General features: G+C 44.3%; 1 protein-coding gene across 2 annotated transcripts in view; it reads right to left on the bottom strand.

Annotated features, from left to right (window-relative positions):
- The window catches only part of per1b (period circadian clock 1b), a 20,297-nt gene extending 6,637 nt beyond the window's left edge, over positions 1-13,660 (bottom strand). Inside the window, exons 1-15 of one of the 2 annotated variants that reach the window (XM_046064138.1) lie at positions 13,487-13,659; positions 6,111-7,058; positions 5,712-5,965; positions 5,377-5,498; positions 4,630-4,831; positions 4,311-4,502; positions 3,615-3,693; positions 3,219-3,325; positions 2,878-3,031; positions 2,354-2,630; positions 1,979-2,087; positions 1,670-1,829; positions 1,460-1,572; positions 954-1,100; positions 12-173 (exon numbers count right to left, since the gene is read on the bottom strand). In XM_046064138.1, coding sequence (XP_045920094.1) covers positions 12-173; positions 954-1,100; positions 1,460-1,572; positions 1,670-1,829; positions 1,979-2,087; positions 2,354-2,630; positions 2,878-3,031; positions 3,219-3,325; positions 3,615-3,693; positions 4,311-4,502; positions 4,630-4,831; positions 5,377-5,498; positions 5,712-5,965; positions 6,111-6,526 — 2,494 coding nt within the window. In that variant the 5' untranslated portion in view covers positions 6,527-7,058; positions 13,487-13,659. Of the gene's footprint in view, positions 1-11; positions 174-953; positions 1,101-1,459; positions 1,573-1,669; positions 1,830-1,978; positions 2,088-2,353; positions 2,631-2,877; positions 3,032-3,218; positions 3,326-3,614; positions 3,694-4,310; positions 4,503-4,629; positions 4,832-5,376; positions 5,499-5,711; positions 5,966-6,110; positions 7,059-13,486 lie in introns of both variants that reach the window. The other variant, XM_046064139.1, reaches the window with a different exon arrangement.
- Between the last annotated feature and the right edge of the window lie 1,561 nt (positions 13,661-15,221).

Below are 15,221 nucleotides of genomic sequence, written 5' to 3'. Positions count from 1 at the left end.
CTTTGTCAGACCCATCCGCCCTCCTACACTTCCACTTCTCCGGCTGTCCCTCTCCGGCTGAGTGGCTTGAGGTAGAGGAGGCGGGGGAGGGGGAGGGGTGATGGCAGGACGAGTTGGCGTTATTGTAGGAGGAGCAAGCGTAGGAGTTGTCGGAGCCTCCTCCATGATGATGTCTGTGATAGAGAAGACATATGGAGGGGTGTTAAAAGCGTTGAAGTGAGACTATGTAACTTTGGAAATGAACAAAAGACAGATTCTTCTTCTGAGAAATGAAAAGTTTAAATCATAAAAACGGCACTCAGTTCAAAACATTAATGAATTTTGTTGCTACAGCCTTACTTGGTCTGATATGACCGGTAGCTATTGGTGGCTAATGTTAAGATAGACAGCAGTAGATAAGACAGTACTGTGTTAGTTTGCTGACTCTAAGACTCTTCTGTTACACTACATTTTCACATTTAACATTATCCAGCAAAGGTTGTACAGTCTCACTTTAAAAAAAGAAGGAAGGTGTAGAACACATCTTTGGGTAAAGCAAAACAACAGACAGCAAGAGAGACGGCACAGAGAAACTCAAAAAAGGAAATGTCCAGGATAAACCAAGATGAGAAACAAAAAGCATAAACCAGATTACCTCCAATCTGTAGTTTTATCATGCGGCTACAGGTTTCTGCAAGATAATTCTTGAGATTTTTAAAGTAATAAAAACACTTTTTGAGTCAGTTTCTTTGCAAAATAAGAAAACAGTGTTACTGGTCAACATGAAAAGCAGGGCTCCAAAGAAAAGAAAAGATTTTGAGACTAAACTCAAAGTCGAGCCTTAATTATGGTGAAGGCCTTTAAATTACATCTAACACATGCAAGGACCTCCTCCTTTGCCATTTCAAAAGAAACAACCTGCTGAGTAGCACACACTAGATGGTTCAGAGAGTGTGAGTGTTGATGATTCCCACCTGACTCAGGAGGCTTCTTGTCTCCCACATGCACGATGGTGCTGCTGAAGCTACACTGGGACGTGACTGAGGCTACACTCTCTGCCTTTGTGGCCAAGGTCAGTGGGGGCAGAGAAGGTGGTTCACCTACGAGGCTAACTGAACCACCTGCAGAGACAACAAGTTCAACAAGTTCAGTTGCAGTCATGATCGCACACACCGGTTGGACTAGCACAGACAAAGACACACGGACAAGCATGCTTATTGGTGTGCTAGGAGGCTCTCATGAAGACAAATCAAATGATGCTGCATTAAAGAAAATCCATATTCAACAACAAGAATAAGATTCTATCAGTATTTTTGTTGGTAAATACAAAACTGGCAGAAAAGGAAAAACTGGAATAATGTGGGACTGAAATAAGTGGATCAGAGATGTGTGAGAGGCAAATGTCAGAGAAACACCTGGCTTATCCTACATTTAAAAAAATAAAAAATAAATCGGTTGTAAGATATTTTTAAAAAAGTACCGTTGTTGTTGCCGCTGGCCTCCTGCTGTTTGTCATCATCAGACGTGGAAGTGCAAGAGGAGGAGCCACACTTCCTTTTAACCGTGTTAGGAATGTTACAGCTGTCCAAGTACCTGCGTAGAGTCAGAGCGATGTCGCTGGATGAGTAATGAAGTAATAACCCCAAACAATGACTAGACAGAATGGCATTAGGCTTGCACACACACACACCTTATGATGCTGTCCAGACAGTTGATCTGCTGGTAGGAGTAGCCAGTAGGGGGATCCTGCTGTGCAAGCGGTGCAGGAACCAAAGCTTTGGGTGGTTTTGTCAGGTCAGCTATCAAGCCTCTGATTGGGTCACTAGTGACGGCTCTGACGGTTGCTGGGCCTGGATGAAGAGTAGTGAGGAACATTAAATACAAACTTTAGTTGACCTGGTTCTCTGCTTTTGTATTTCCAATTTCTCCTTCACACTTTACTCCTCTGTAACAGGCAAGCTTCTTTGACTAACTCTACTATACTGTCCTTTTATTTTACCTGTGCTGTTGTTTTTTCTTGGTAGTGGCCGGTTACGGGACTCAATAAACATCTGCTGTCCATTAGTCTTGACCATGTGAACGTCTTTACAGATCTGCTGGAACGTCATCTGGAGAAATAAAACAGAATCAGGCTTGTTAAAGAGACACGGCTGTGGATCATTTTCCATTTTCCTCATGGTGAACTAGCAAGATATTTAAGTGCAATGTAGCACGACTAAGGAAAAAGTCACATAAGTAGCCATCAGAATGTGATCAATTATGCTTTTTTCCTCTGCTGCGTTTCTCTACAAATCTTCTTACAGTATCTCTGTTATATGTGGAGAACACCCGTTGAGACTAAAATGTAGCTAGACCACTGGTAGCTAAGACTCACAGGTTTGTTCACAGCAACCGCGGCGTTGGCCTTGTCCATGGCGGGGCTGTTGCTGTCGCTGGACGAGCCGGCTGAGGCGCTGAGGTGCTGTTGGTGCGACCGCCGGGAGCCCCGCGAGCCGCTGGACCCGAGCGAGCTGTAGCCCTGAGAGCTGCCGCTGTGCACCGGCTGCACCAGCACCCGGTGGATCTGCTCGCTCAGCTGGACGACGTCGGGCGTTGTGACCCGACCCTCGCAGCCCTGCGGCGTCGTGAACACGTCTTCGTTCAGAGGGCTCCTGGAAATGGGGAATAACGTTGGAGCACCATTTAGCATAAGAGAAACGCCTCTCAGGGTTTGAGATTAGTTAACTACGCTATTACTAAATATGTAAACACTAAACATTTTATGCCGCTTTTCTTCACATCTCTCCAGCCTCACCTCAGGAATCTATTTATGTTTTGTTAAAGTGTGCACGTGTTTATCTGTGTTTATGAATGCTGTGGCGGGATTTTGTTTTTAAGTGAGCACAACAATAAGCTTACGTTCTGACTTTGTGGCGCCCTACGATGAACGCCACCTTGCGGCTCCAGGGGTTGACAAACGAAGACCAGCTGGTGTCGATGGTCAGATACTCCCCGCTGCGGGCGCACATCCTCAGGGGTGAATATTCAAACGGCTGCCCCGCAAACTGAAAGACTGAAGGGAGACAACAATGCAGACATATATGAGAATGAGGTGGAATAAAGACATTTATATGGACAAGATGCAAAAAATACTTTCATTTCAATAGTTCTGACTCAATGGTAAAACAAAACTAAGAAAATGCGTGTGTGAACAGCCGCTACAGTATGTTCAGACAGAGTTCAGTGCTAAATAGACTCACTCTTCTCATGTATAGCCAGCATCATGGGCCTGTCTTCAGGGTGGATGTAGAGCAGGGTGGGGGTTCCCACCAAGTCCTGAGGCAGGTAGCCCAACAAAGGCACCGCCCTGCAAACACAATATATTCACACACTGTTAACACGGCAAACGTTTCATTACTGTTCTAGAGCTGTACACAGATCAGTTTACAACTACGGTCATAAAGACTTAAAATCATATAAGCATTGAGCCAATTTACTGCATAATGATTTACTAATTTAATTTTCTGTTTACGTTGGCTTCCATTATTCTGGCTGTCCCTAATCTGGTATAATTCGATCATTTCAATCGTTTCAAAACGGTGTGGCCAGAAGGCAACACAGCGGACACCGTGGTATCAAAAGGCTGGATCACTGACCTCTCGTCAACTTCCTGGAAGAGGCAGCTGGGTGTGTGACTGGTGGTGAAGATCCTCTTGTCTGCAGGGATACGAGGAGCTGAGAGGACACAGAGGACACAGATCCAACAGATTAAAAGCATGTTTTGAGTGCTAAGCCCAAAAAGACATTTTATATGATAAAAGTTTATTTGCAATTCTGAAAGGCATCCAATCGTATAACCCATATTCAAAGGATTATGGTATTCCAAAGCAAAGCAGTCAGTCATCAGTTCTAAGTGTATGTTCAACCAGTTTAAATTATACAATAGGTAAAGTTCATAATTATGTGTCCGCCTGCTACGTGAAAGAATAATCTCCTCTTGATACTCAGATAAGTCAAGTCAGATTGCCTGGGTTACTCTGACACAACATTATCAACGCTGCACAGCCACAACGACAAACATGGCAAGGAGCACTACTTTATGACAGCGCTGGCTTTCTCAGTTCTTTTCTCTGTCTCAATAATAACAGACTACTGCTCAGTTTGAGCAGGAAGGGACTTCACGGCTCCGCCGTTTTATAACTTAATGAGGGTGAACATGTGTGTTAACTTGACATGACACATCACTGTCGCTCCGAGGGTCTTGGGACAGAGGGTGTTATATGCTGTACAGATCGTAAAGTCAGGTGTCCCTTCGCTCACGTGAATACAGATGGCAGTAATATGACAAATACCCTCGTATCCAGAGTGGACCCTCTCTGCGATGAGCAGGCAGCAGGGCTGTGGCTCCGCGAGATCCGAGTCCCTGATGGTGAGCTGGTAGGGCGTGAGGCGAAAGGGGTAGTAGCGCATCTCGCGGCCCTGCGTCCGGTCGGCACTGATTCGACAGAACATGGACTTCTCCTGAGTGCAATCGACCGGAGAGGCTGGGAGGAAAGACAGTTGGAAGAAGAGTCAGTGCGAGAACATAGAATACATACATTTTAGCTGATTGGATTATGTGAAACCTTCTTCAGTGCCATCATTTCCCTGATTCTCTCTGACTCAGCTCACCTGATCCGATGCAAGAGGCCCAGTTAGGCAGGCGGCAGGGCGCTGTGCCGCTGTAGAAAGTGCTGACGTCCTGCGGGGCCAGAAGATCCGAAAACATGGTCCCTTGGAGACACTCGGGCTTACAGCGTAGCAGGGATGAGCCCTGGGGCGACACGTATATGACTTTCCCCGACAAGAATGACACGGCCATGGTGAACGTGTCCTGAAGGAAAAAAAAAAAAAAAGGAAGGAAGAGATATTTAGTGAGACGTTTCCAATGAGATGGGTGTTTGGACACGGTTGTGTTTGGCTGCTCGGTGGTGTAAATTTTTGTTACCAAGTTAAGAAGGTGTGAAGAGGGTTTTTTTCTGAACACAAGCCAAGCACAAGCTCCTTGTAAAAATAGGGTTTGTTTTTTTTGTTTTTTTAAAGCTAGGGCTGGCAAAATGAAATGAAATGGATGAAGTATTTTTCAGCTTATCACAGTTCACTACAAAGCTTGCAGCAAATTAAATGCAGCATTGATTAATCAGGATCAATGTGTGTTATTCAGAACTCTTTGTGGCATTCAGGGCCACGTGATTGAACCAATGTTCCTTTGCATTCAGTTACATTTTATACCCGAGGGTGAAAAAGTAATAAAATGATAATATCCATGGCTCACTAACCGCAGTAATAAGATACTTGTATTAAAAGTTTCTCAAACACCAATCTAAGACAGTGGTGGTACTTTAAATGAAAAAATAAAATAAAACTGTTTAAACTTACAGTGTTTTTGAGGGCGTATTCTGAGGTGATGTTGTCCAGCTCCTCGATTGTGAAGGTAGACAAGTCCAGACTGCAGCCATGACACTCCTCTACACTCCACTGATGATAGTACTCCTTGTTGGCTGGAAACGTTCAAAATAAAATAAAAATCAGTCCGGGTGTGAATATACCTCAAGATAGAATTACACATTGCAGTGAACTTTATGTATGCAGAAAAAAAACAAGCACCAAAGCCTGAAGAAAGAGGTAGCTGCTTAAAATTCATCACTAACCAGAAATAAAAAAGGCTAAATGGTCAGGTTAAAGGAAGATACGAACAAAAACACCTCGCTCACCTCGGACTTGTTTGACACACTGAAGTGCGTATTTGAGTGCATTTAGAGTGCTGGCATGGCCCTTGGCTTTGCGCTCAGTTGGTAGGCGGAGCTTCAGCTCCTTGATGGCCTTCATAAGCTCTTTCTGGGACTGGACCCGCGCCGACTGGTTGCTGCTGCAGCCAGAGGTGGAGGGGGGGTCGTGCTCCGAGCTGGTCGACAGCAGACTGTAGGCCAGGGAGCTGCTGGGAGGCGAGAGGCTCTGGGAGTTGGAGCTGGGAAAAGAAGAGACGGTTAAGATCACAGTGAACGACCATGTTGCACACAGATGAAGTGACATGTATGACATGTGACACTGCGCATGCAGTCACATGTCAAGGGCATCTGTCTCAATGTTATGTTAAGTCCTTCTCCTCTTACCTCTTGTTGCTCTCAGTGGTTTCCAGCATCATGCCGGAGTCCTTGCCATTTGATGAGCTGTGGGAGCTGCGTGTGGACTGGCGTCCGCGTGGGCTGTTCTCTCTCTCCATCCCGCTCTCGCTTTCCCTCTCCCCGGAGTCATTCCCGCTGGAGAGTCCGTCCATATCATCGGAGTTGGGCCCTCTTCGGCCTCTGGACGAACTTCCGGATCCCGACCCTTGGCCGGGAGATGAGCCGCCTCCGGCTCCACGCCCCTGCTCCTGAGTGGGATCATTGGCGCCAGACTGACCACCGCTAGTCTCCGGCGAGTTTAACCCTTCTGACTCCGCTTCATGGTTGTTGTCTTTCTCTTCTGCCCTCGCCACTCGCCCCCGAGTGCTGCTGCTGGGCGCAGATTTAGGGTTGTCATAACTCATACTAGAGTAGGATGAGGCTGGAACAGCTTTGATTAAGGTGCCAGCCAAGGCAAAAAAAATAAGAAGGACTTTAATTTAAGTGGGACTACTATGTACACACAGGTGAATCATAGTTGTTGTTGGTTGTTTAAAAGAACTAAGGAGAGAAATTCATTGTTTCTTCACCAAGGAAAGCAGGGAAATGAAAAAATGAGTTTTGGGCTGTGAGCCCTTCTTTGAGGGTTTTCAAAGGGTGCAGATCTTCAATACTGCAAATGAGCAACAAGCAAATGCCGCCTTTCCAAAAATCGCGGCAATTATCTTTTATTATCTTGAGAAAACGTGTCACTCAAAGAATGCAGACAAGAGATGAATCTCTGCTTATGAAACCGCCTTGGCAGAAGTGCTCCAACAGATGGGACGAGAGATTGTGAGGGAGCGTGACAAAAACAGCTCTTGGTGAAAGCAAGAGAAAAAAAAACAACAACTCTTCGCTCCGTATCTGGTCTTCTCGCCTCTTCGGAGATGTGTTGCTCTAGGTGCTAAAGGCCACCTGAGAGGAGAGAAAGAGAGAGAGAAGGAATCATGTTAGCTGCGGGATAACAAAAACGCTTGTCATGGTGTTGCCAGCAATCTCCTGAGGAGAATAGCTACGGAAAAGAAAACAAAAAAGTAACGCTTGTCATGAGTTTATCATGTTGGCCACAAAGAAGGATTCAAATGTTTTCACTGAGTGTACATGTATCAGGAGAGCCTGTGGCTGTTGCCCAGCTGTTGGCCTTTTACCCAGATTATCCAGAAAAAAAACCAATCACCCCATCTTGAGAACAGACGGACAATAATCTCCTATACCTATTTGCATGCAGCAAGTGCGTATGAATGCATCTGATTATAGAACAGGTGAACATGCCCTAATTACAAGGGACATTTGTTGGTCGTCATAGTTAAGTCCTCTTTTACCCAAAGGCCGGTCAAAACAAACCCAACACCAGGAGGCTAAACAAAGCTCACCATCAGAGGGTTGTTATAAATTAAGGTTTGCATGTCAATAAGTACCTCCACGTTTATATATGGCCACCACCTACGCAAGTTAAAGTCTACGGCTATTTATTCCTTGGACAAGGGAGATGCCACATAATCTTTTAAGCCCTGCAGAGGCAACCAGAAGAAGACACAGGCCAGTCCTCAGTCGTCAAGGCTTTCAATTTTATGCACCTAGCGGCACCACCTTTACCCCCTTTACCTCCCACCCCCACCCTCCCGGCACGTAGTGACGCTTTAGATGCAGATTTTGTTCAGGACAAGTTTAACTGCACTGACTGATTCCTATTCTGACGCAACCGCCCAATACGCCCACGTTTGACAGGTTCAGAGATCTGACAAGAAGGTAACAGGTGCAAACGGCTAATGACAAATGTAACTCATCACACGTAAATACCTAAAGCAAAACAAAACGTAACAGCACTGGAGGGGAAAGAGGTGAACAACTGCAGGTGTTTCAGTTCAACAAATTCATGTGACGCTGCCTCGGTGCAACTAAGCTGCCTCGCATCATGGAAATGCTAATCACCATTATGTTTGGTCAGATGGATGAGGCACACTGGCACATGACAAACTCAAGGGTGCGCTGCGGAAGAACTGGGTGGGGGAGAGAAGGAGCAATTATGATCTGGGAATATGCAAGCAGGGTGTGAGTGGGCGTCGAGGCAGGCTGGCATCCATGCAAACTTCTGCGGGTGACACATGGCTCAGGGGGGAGGTGGTAGTAGGGATCTGTGCTCAGGGTGCTAACCACCCAGCCTAAGTCAACTATAGTGGGCCATTTGCTTAAGACACTAAAGTAAAATTTCTGCACGGCTGCTGAAACCAATCCCAGCATGCGTCAGGTGACGAGCAGGCTTGAGGACAAATTCTCACCTACAGGTAGTTTAGAGTTTCACTTGACGTGCATGTAAACTCTACGCTGCCATGCCCTAATCAGCCAGGTCAGGTCTGAGCCCATGACTGAGATAACGGGGCTAGCCACTGAGCCGCCCACTCGCTCAAATCATTCACAGGAAATGCACTCAGTAAGACCACTCTGTGATTATGAAACACAGAGTCTATCTTAGTGTGGAGAAAGAATGTGGAAAGTGGCTTACTGACTACACGATGCTCAGCGCTGCCTCGTTCTCTGGCCAACATGCATGCTACTTTGTGAAGATGTTTTTCAGTACGCTCCTCAACTCAGCACACATGACTCAAAGTTTCTGAAATGTCAGCTTTCATGTCAGCTTCTGTAACTGAACTATGGGAAGAAATGCATGTAGCGAGTGACACAGTGGGAAAACATTTGCCCCAGAGACCTGGGTCTCTGTGACACCTCCTGCTTGGTGAGGTTTTATTACTCTTCTGTTAGCTCTGTCACCTTTGCACTTCAAATGAAGCCTATACGGCGAAAGAATTCAAGGTTGTGTTGCGATGTGATCTCCCAGCTGGCAAAAATGTCAAACATTTCCTAGTTCCAGTTTGTCACTGCACAGTAAGGAAAAAGAAAAAGCGTAAACAGTCTTTGGGTTTTGAGATGTTTTAAATGTTGTCTGAAATGTAACTGTGGACGTCTAATGGCTACATTTCACTATTTTCAGACATTTAATAGACTAAATGATTAAGTAATACTCAAAACGACCATTAGTTGCAGCTCTACTCTGCTCAGTATTTATTCATCAGAACCCTGACATCAATTCCTTTTTTAGGGCTGAGAGCAGAACAGTTTTGTTGGAGACTAGTTTTTATTATACCTGTCAGTGTCCAGTAACTTCACCTGCGTTAGTGGAGGCACACTCTCCAGGCCAAAAACTAGCACCATGATGCAACTAAAAATCTATTACACATGTCATGCACACCATTCACATCACCTTGGCCTCTGGGAAACACTGATGGACTCTTTTCCCCTATATTGTGACATTTCACTAAGCAATACATTGATTTGTCTAGGAAATAACTAGCAGATTGATCAATAGCAGAAACAATCAGTATACAGCCTAAGAGCATTGAGCACATGACAGGATATCATGTCTGTATAAAAGTACTAAGTCAAAAAAAGACAGACACGCCTGAACAAAACAAGACAATGTGAAACACTTCCCTACTGCTCTGTGCAGACGGAGGCTGCAGGAAGGTGTGGCGTGGCTCCCTGGGTGAAATTGCCATCACAACGCCCCACAACGCGACATGTTTTTATGATTCATCCACTGTTACAGGAAAAAGTAGTACCGTTTCATTTCCGTCGCCGGCCTGAGCATCCGAGGCAATTGTCCCGTTTATAATTAACCGTGCTTGCGCAGCAGCTCTGCGCAGCCTCGCTTTCCCTGCGTACACACCGCTGCACGTGTATGCGGCCGTGCTTTCCGCGAACCCAGCCGGCTGCTGATTGGTCGGCTCGCCGGACCAATGAGAGAGCGAGCCCAGTAGAGGCTGCGCCGTCTGCGACGGGGGACTCTGGCTCCTGTAAAGCCGCCTGGCAGAGACTGGTCTCAGCTCTGCCTCGAGGTTTTTTCTTCTCAAATATGTGAGTGAGGGGCAGGTGCGCCAGCTGATTCAGGACCAGGGCCTGTGAGAGACCGGGCACTCTGTCTACTGTACATATACGAGACACCACCCTTACATGCGAGGGGGGGTGGGGTGAGGGGTACATAAAACTGGCCTATCTCTTCACACCGTGGCCACATGACTTCTTAAAGGGGGTAGAAAGAATTACATAACATTAAGTTATTACACTTTTATAAACAAAGGGTTACACTACATTACAGGCTAAATGCCTATATGTGATTTTCTTTGCCTTTGTTGTACTTCCTTAAGTATACCATGCCAACAACAACATTTTAATGATTTATAAAACTGAAATTTGAAACAATATTTAAGCCTCACCCAATGTCTTACAATACAATTACTCTAAAGTCTAAGTTTGTTAAATGAACTTCTGTGGCACCATTAAAGGAGGGGATTGTTGGATGCCTCAGGATCAAAAAATAAAAAAAACCTGGATACAGCCACAATCTCTGCCATGGGTGGGTGGATTAAATCCTCCACCAACTGGCATATGTTTGCTGATTTTAAAAACATGCAGATTGTGAAGTGAAGTGAAATCAAGTTGACGGTCTAATCAGCAGTTTCTACCTCTGAATATGCTCCAACCTTCCTCTGTTGCTCCACTGCTGCTGAGCCCCCCTCTGTTCATAATCTTCCAACTGGGTTATTGTAACATTAAGTTTTAACAACTTGGATTATGTGCAAAGCTCTGCAGCTTGGACGCTCACTCGCACTGGCATTTGTGAGCAGACCACAACCAGCACTATCCAGTTATTGGTTCTTCCTGTATTCCAGAATTTTTTGGGGCGGGTAATATTGCAACCTTACACCATGTTCACATTTCATGCACACTATTTGCCAACTTTCTCTGTCTCACTGAATCTAGCTGTAACAAGTAAGCAGCTTATTCTGTCCCTTGATCTTCGACTAATGGCAGTAGGCTCATGTTGTGACACAAATGTTCATTGTTTCGGCTAAAACTACCCACAACCATAAAAAAAAGACTTTAGTAATTGCATTCTGCTACCTTAGTTTTGGTGTTCAGCAAAGTTATAGGTGTAATAAAAACAAAAACTATTACTATCCCGACCAGTAAAATGTTTTAAAGAATCATGTCCCACCCTTCTATGAAATAATATTGTCTCTCTGTAGCTGATCCCTAAAAATGTGTTCCCCAATAAATATAACACATTATGGAGACAAAATGCTTTTCACAAGACTTTTTATGAAGACCTAAACAGGGGGAGACATCGTATAACAAAAAAAAGATAACCAGAACAGCGTAAATCCACTATCCAGATTAATTTAACATGATAAAGAATGCAATCTGGTTAGCCTGCCAGCAGACTCATCTCTTGACACAGTAAAATGAAGGATGAAACACCAAATATTCCATTTGTGTATCAAAATCACAGTAATATGACAGTAATCATGACAGTAGTCATGCTAAAAACATCGTAGGAGTTGTACAACAGACTAGGACCTCTTTGAATTCCAAATCCTGCAACCAAATATGGGATTAATCATTTTAAATTGCAAGACAGACGACCCCCACTCCCCACTTATTACTATTTCCCAGCAGCCGTGGTAAGTGTGGTATCCCTGATTATTTTATTGTCGTCTCTGAACATCAAGGACACACACACACACACACCCTCTATCACCAAGCTCCCTGTCCTCCTTAGCTTTAAGCTTTTTGTTTTTCACCCGTTTAGTTCAGTTTATAGTGGAAAAGAGATTAATGGGAAACACTGTGTGACTTTCTGAAGGCACAAACAATGCGCCCTTGAAGCCAAAACAGGAGGCACACTGAACTTTACCAATGAAAGCCCAGACCTGCTGGTTGTACACTCATTCTCACTTAAAAAGTATAGTTGTGATGGAAACTATACACTGTTCACTTGTCCCGTCTCCGACATACATGTGATCACACAGATTAATTGTGGATCACACCACCTTCGCCGATGCCAGCCATCTCACCTCTTCAGTCATAAATCTGCTGATAACTGCTGCTGTGATAACTGCTCACTAGTGTCAACACTGTCAAGTTTGATTTGCATATGCATAAACTTGAAGAGTCATCTTTATGATGCACACCCACAACTCTTAGAGGGTCACACTTTGGGAGAGGAAGACCTCCTTTTTATCTTCCTTTTACAGCCTTGTCCAAGACATTCCTTTGCAAATCTTTTGGATGTTGATGTGCAGCTGCTATGCACGCTCATGCACTCAGTAGGGTGAGATATCTGCAGGAACCTGCAGGGTTGCATCTGCACAGATTCCTATAAGCTATTGTGCCACATATTTTCTGTAAAGCAGAATATATACCACACGGAGCGTCTATAGTGCTGCATGGACATTCTACGTACTTTTCTCACAAATGCCACTGAATGGTGTACATCACAAGAGGACGGTGTTTGGATGCCTACTTGTCACTCTCTAGGTGCAAAAACACACGTATTCAAAGTGGTCGGCTGAGAGCACACTAAAGGCCAACACAGGTAACGTTACAACATGTCATCAGCAGTCCAGACCCAGTCAGAGGTGGGGGGACAGAGGAGTGCAGGGATGCAGCATGTCTAGGTGATGTGCAGCTACTGCAGTAAACGCATTAGCGCAACAGTTGTCAATCACGGGACATCATTTGATTGGCTAGAGGCATGCAATTTGTACAAAGGCACATCATGTGCATATTAGGAGGAGTCATTAGAGGAAATCCCTTTCTGTTAGATGAACAGTTTAAACTGGTGTGATTACAATATGAAAACATTTGCTGTGGATCAAACGTGGCGTGCCAGACTTATACATTTAACAATAATAATAATAATAATAATAATAGGGTAAATAATGTCATGTTTTTGACGTTTATGTTTGATAGCCAAAACAAAACATGTTTAATGTAATCTGTAGCGAGCTTAAGGTAAATACTGTAACGTTACAGTAAGGACCTGTCACGCTGGATTTTAAAGCCCTGATTGTGCAATGTCTAACACACAGGAACCAAAACTGATCAATTCACTTAATAATAATAATAATAATAATAATAATAATAATAAAAGACGAACACTAATAGTTGTGAGGTCTCTAGATATTTAGTAGTGTTGAATTCTTGTTCCTCAAAAGAAGTAACAACGTTAATAAATGCTTTCTTATTTGTAGTGTCTGTTTGCACGACGCAACATTTAAGGGTTAAAACAGAGCACAAGTTTTACCTGTATATGGTGACAATTCCGTCAAAAGGTTTTTAGCTCATATTAAACTACACGAAGGCTATAATAGGAGGCAGTTGAATAAAGGTTGCAGTTTGTATCGTTAAGGACACACTGGTGCAGTGATAGCGCGGGGTAACTTAACGTTAGCATGCTAGCGACAAAGCAACAGCTACAGACAAAACAAGCCCGAGCAGCTTACCTTAGATATGCTTCACGATGACAAAAGGCTTTTAAATTCCCACGATGAGGTACTGAAAAGTCTCAACGAAAGCGCACAGATCCCGTCAGCGTCGACTGTCTTTGCTTAGCGATCTGTATTTGCTCTCCAGACATTTCGGTTCGCCCCTCCAACGGTAGTTTACACGCAGGGATACACGTGCCGGTGCGTGGTCAGGCAAGTAATATTGAACCTGCCACCGTGATTGGTCAGAATGAGGCGATTTCCCCGCCTGAGACACGCCCACTTTGCGTTTTGATAGGCTGGGAGGGGCGGGGCTAGTGGCACGGGGCTCGGTGGTCACGTTGCAGTGTGACTGCTCCTGAGTTCACTTCTAAACATACTGGAACATTGGAGGGCGTGGCGCGAGCCCACACTAGATGTGGCCTACTTGGGCTGGCCGTAATACGTGTAGTAGCCTCGCAATGACATTTAATGTTATTATAGTTCTACAGTTTCAGTGGCGTTCCTTTGTGGTCTAAACCTAGTAGGCTAATGTTAAGTGTCGATCTTCCTCATCAACCCTGATGACTACTGTCATTGCACTGATTGTGAATGATTGTAAAGAATTTGATTTGTTTAACTGTTGTAAATGATTTGTTAATTACTGTTTGACTTTTAAATTTATATTTCTGTTATTTGTTTTGTCTTATATTTACCGTGGGCCATAGGAGAAACGCAATTTGAATCGTCTGTGTGCCTTGCACATGGTAAAATAATAAAGTTTATACTTTGACTTTAATGGGCAAATACTTATTAGTTACATGTAGCTGTTTCTGCTCCTACTAATAATACTACTTTTTAAATTTCGATTTTATCTCCGACTATAAGCAGCTGGTGAAGACTGTGAGCTAGGGTGACCAGATAAGAAGTGTCTCCGTGGCTGCATGCAGCCATACTCCCCCTGTCCTCCACTGCAACTTCAACCACCATACTAGTACACAAAAAGGTAAAACAGCATGCACGCCTGTTACTTTGTGGCTATAACGTTGCTGTTGACAAGGTGTCCACGATAACCTGTAGTGCCTGCTGCCATCTGTGGGCTACACCACAAGAATGTTTCACAATGATCAATAGGCTATTATGCTTTATGAGGCAATACTCAGGTTTAGTCTAATTTTCGGGACTAATAGGATATGATTAGGGACAACTGCTCGTATTTCGGCTGTCTCGATTTTTTTCAGGACGTCTTGTCCCCCATACTGTGAGATACTGAAAACTGGAGAAAAAGCTCATCTTGTGTTGATGTTTTTCTTTGTATAGCTTTCAGCGGAGACATTGTGCATTGAAGCATTATTCCTCTTATCATTTCCTTAAAGTATTGCCTGTAACAGCAATTTTGTTCATACTTACAAAATGCAGGTTTGTAAATGCTAAATTAATTTATTCCCAAGGTAATTGGCGACCTATATTTACTATAGGCTTTATCTACTAAGCCTATATTTTTGAGTTTATTTTGAGTATCTACATGGATACACAAGAAATCCGCCCTATCTTGTTGACTCATCTGTTGTTGATCCAAAACCTGCACAGGGCTATTTTTGTTGCGCGCTTGCGTCGTACTTACGGCTGCGGCAAGGCTCAGCATGCACAGTTCAACGTGATCCCAACACGGTGACGTCGTTGGCTCAGCCTGCTCTCTTGGAAGGCACGCGGCCGACGGGGTGGTTTCTGAGCGGCTGTAAACAGTGCAGATGTAGGGCACATGCCAGGGAGT

Source organism: Micropterus dolomieu, linkage group LG12, assembly GCF_021292245.1.
Source record: "Micropterus dolomieu isolate WLL.071019.BEF.003 ecotype Adirondacks linkage group LG12, ASM2129224v1, whole genome shotgun sequence".
Lineage (NCBI taxonomy): Eukaryota > Metazoa > Chordata > Actinopteri > Centrarchiformes > Centrarchidae > Micropterus > Micropterus dolomieu.
This window is presented reverse-complemented; position numbering and strand designations above follow the sequence as displayed.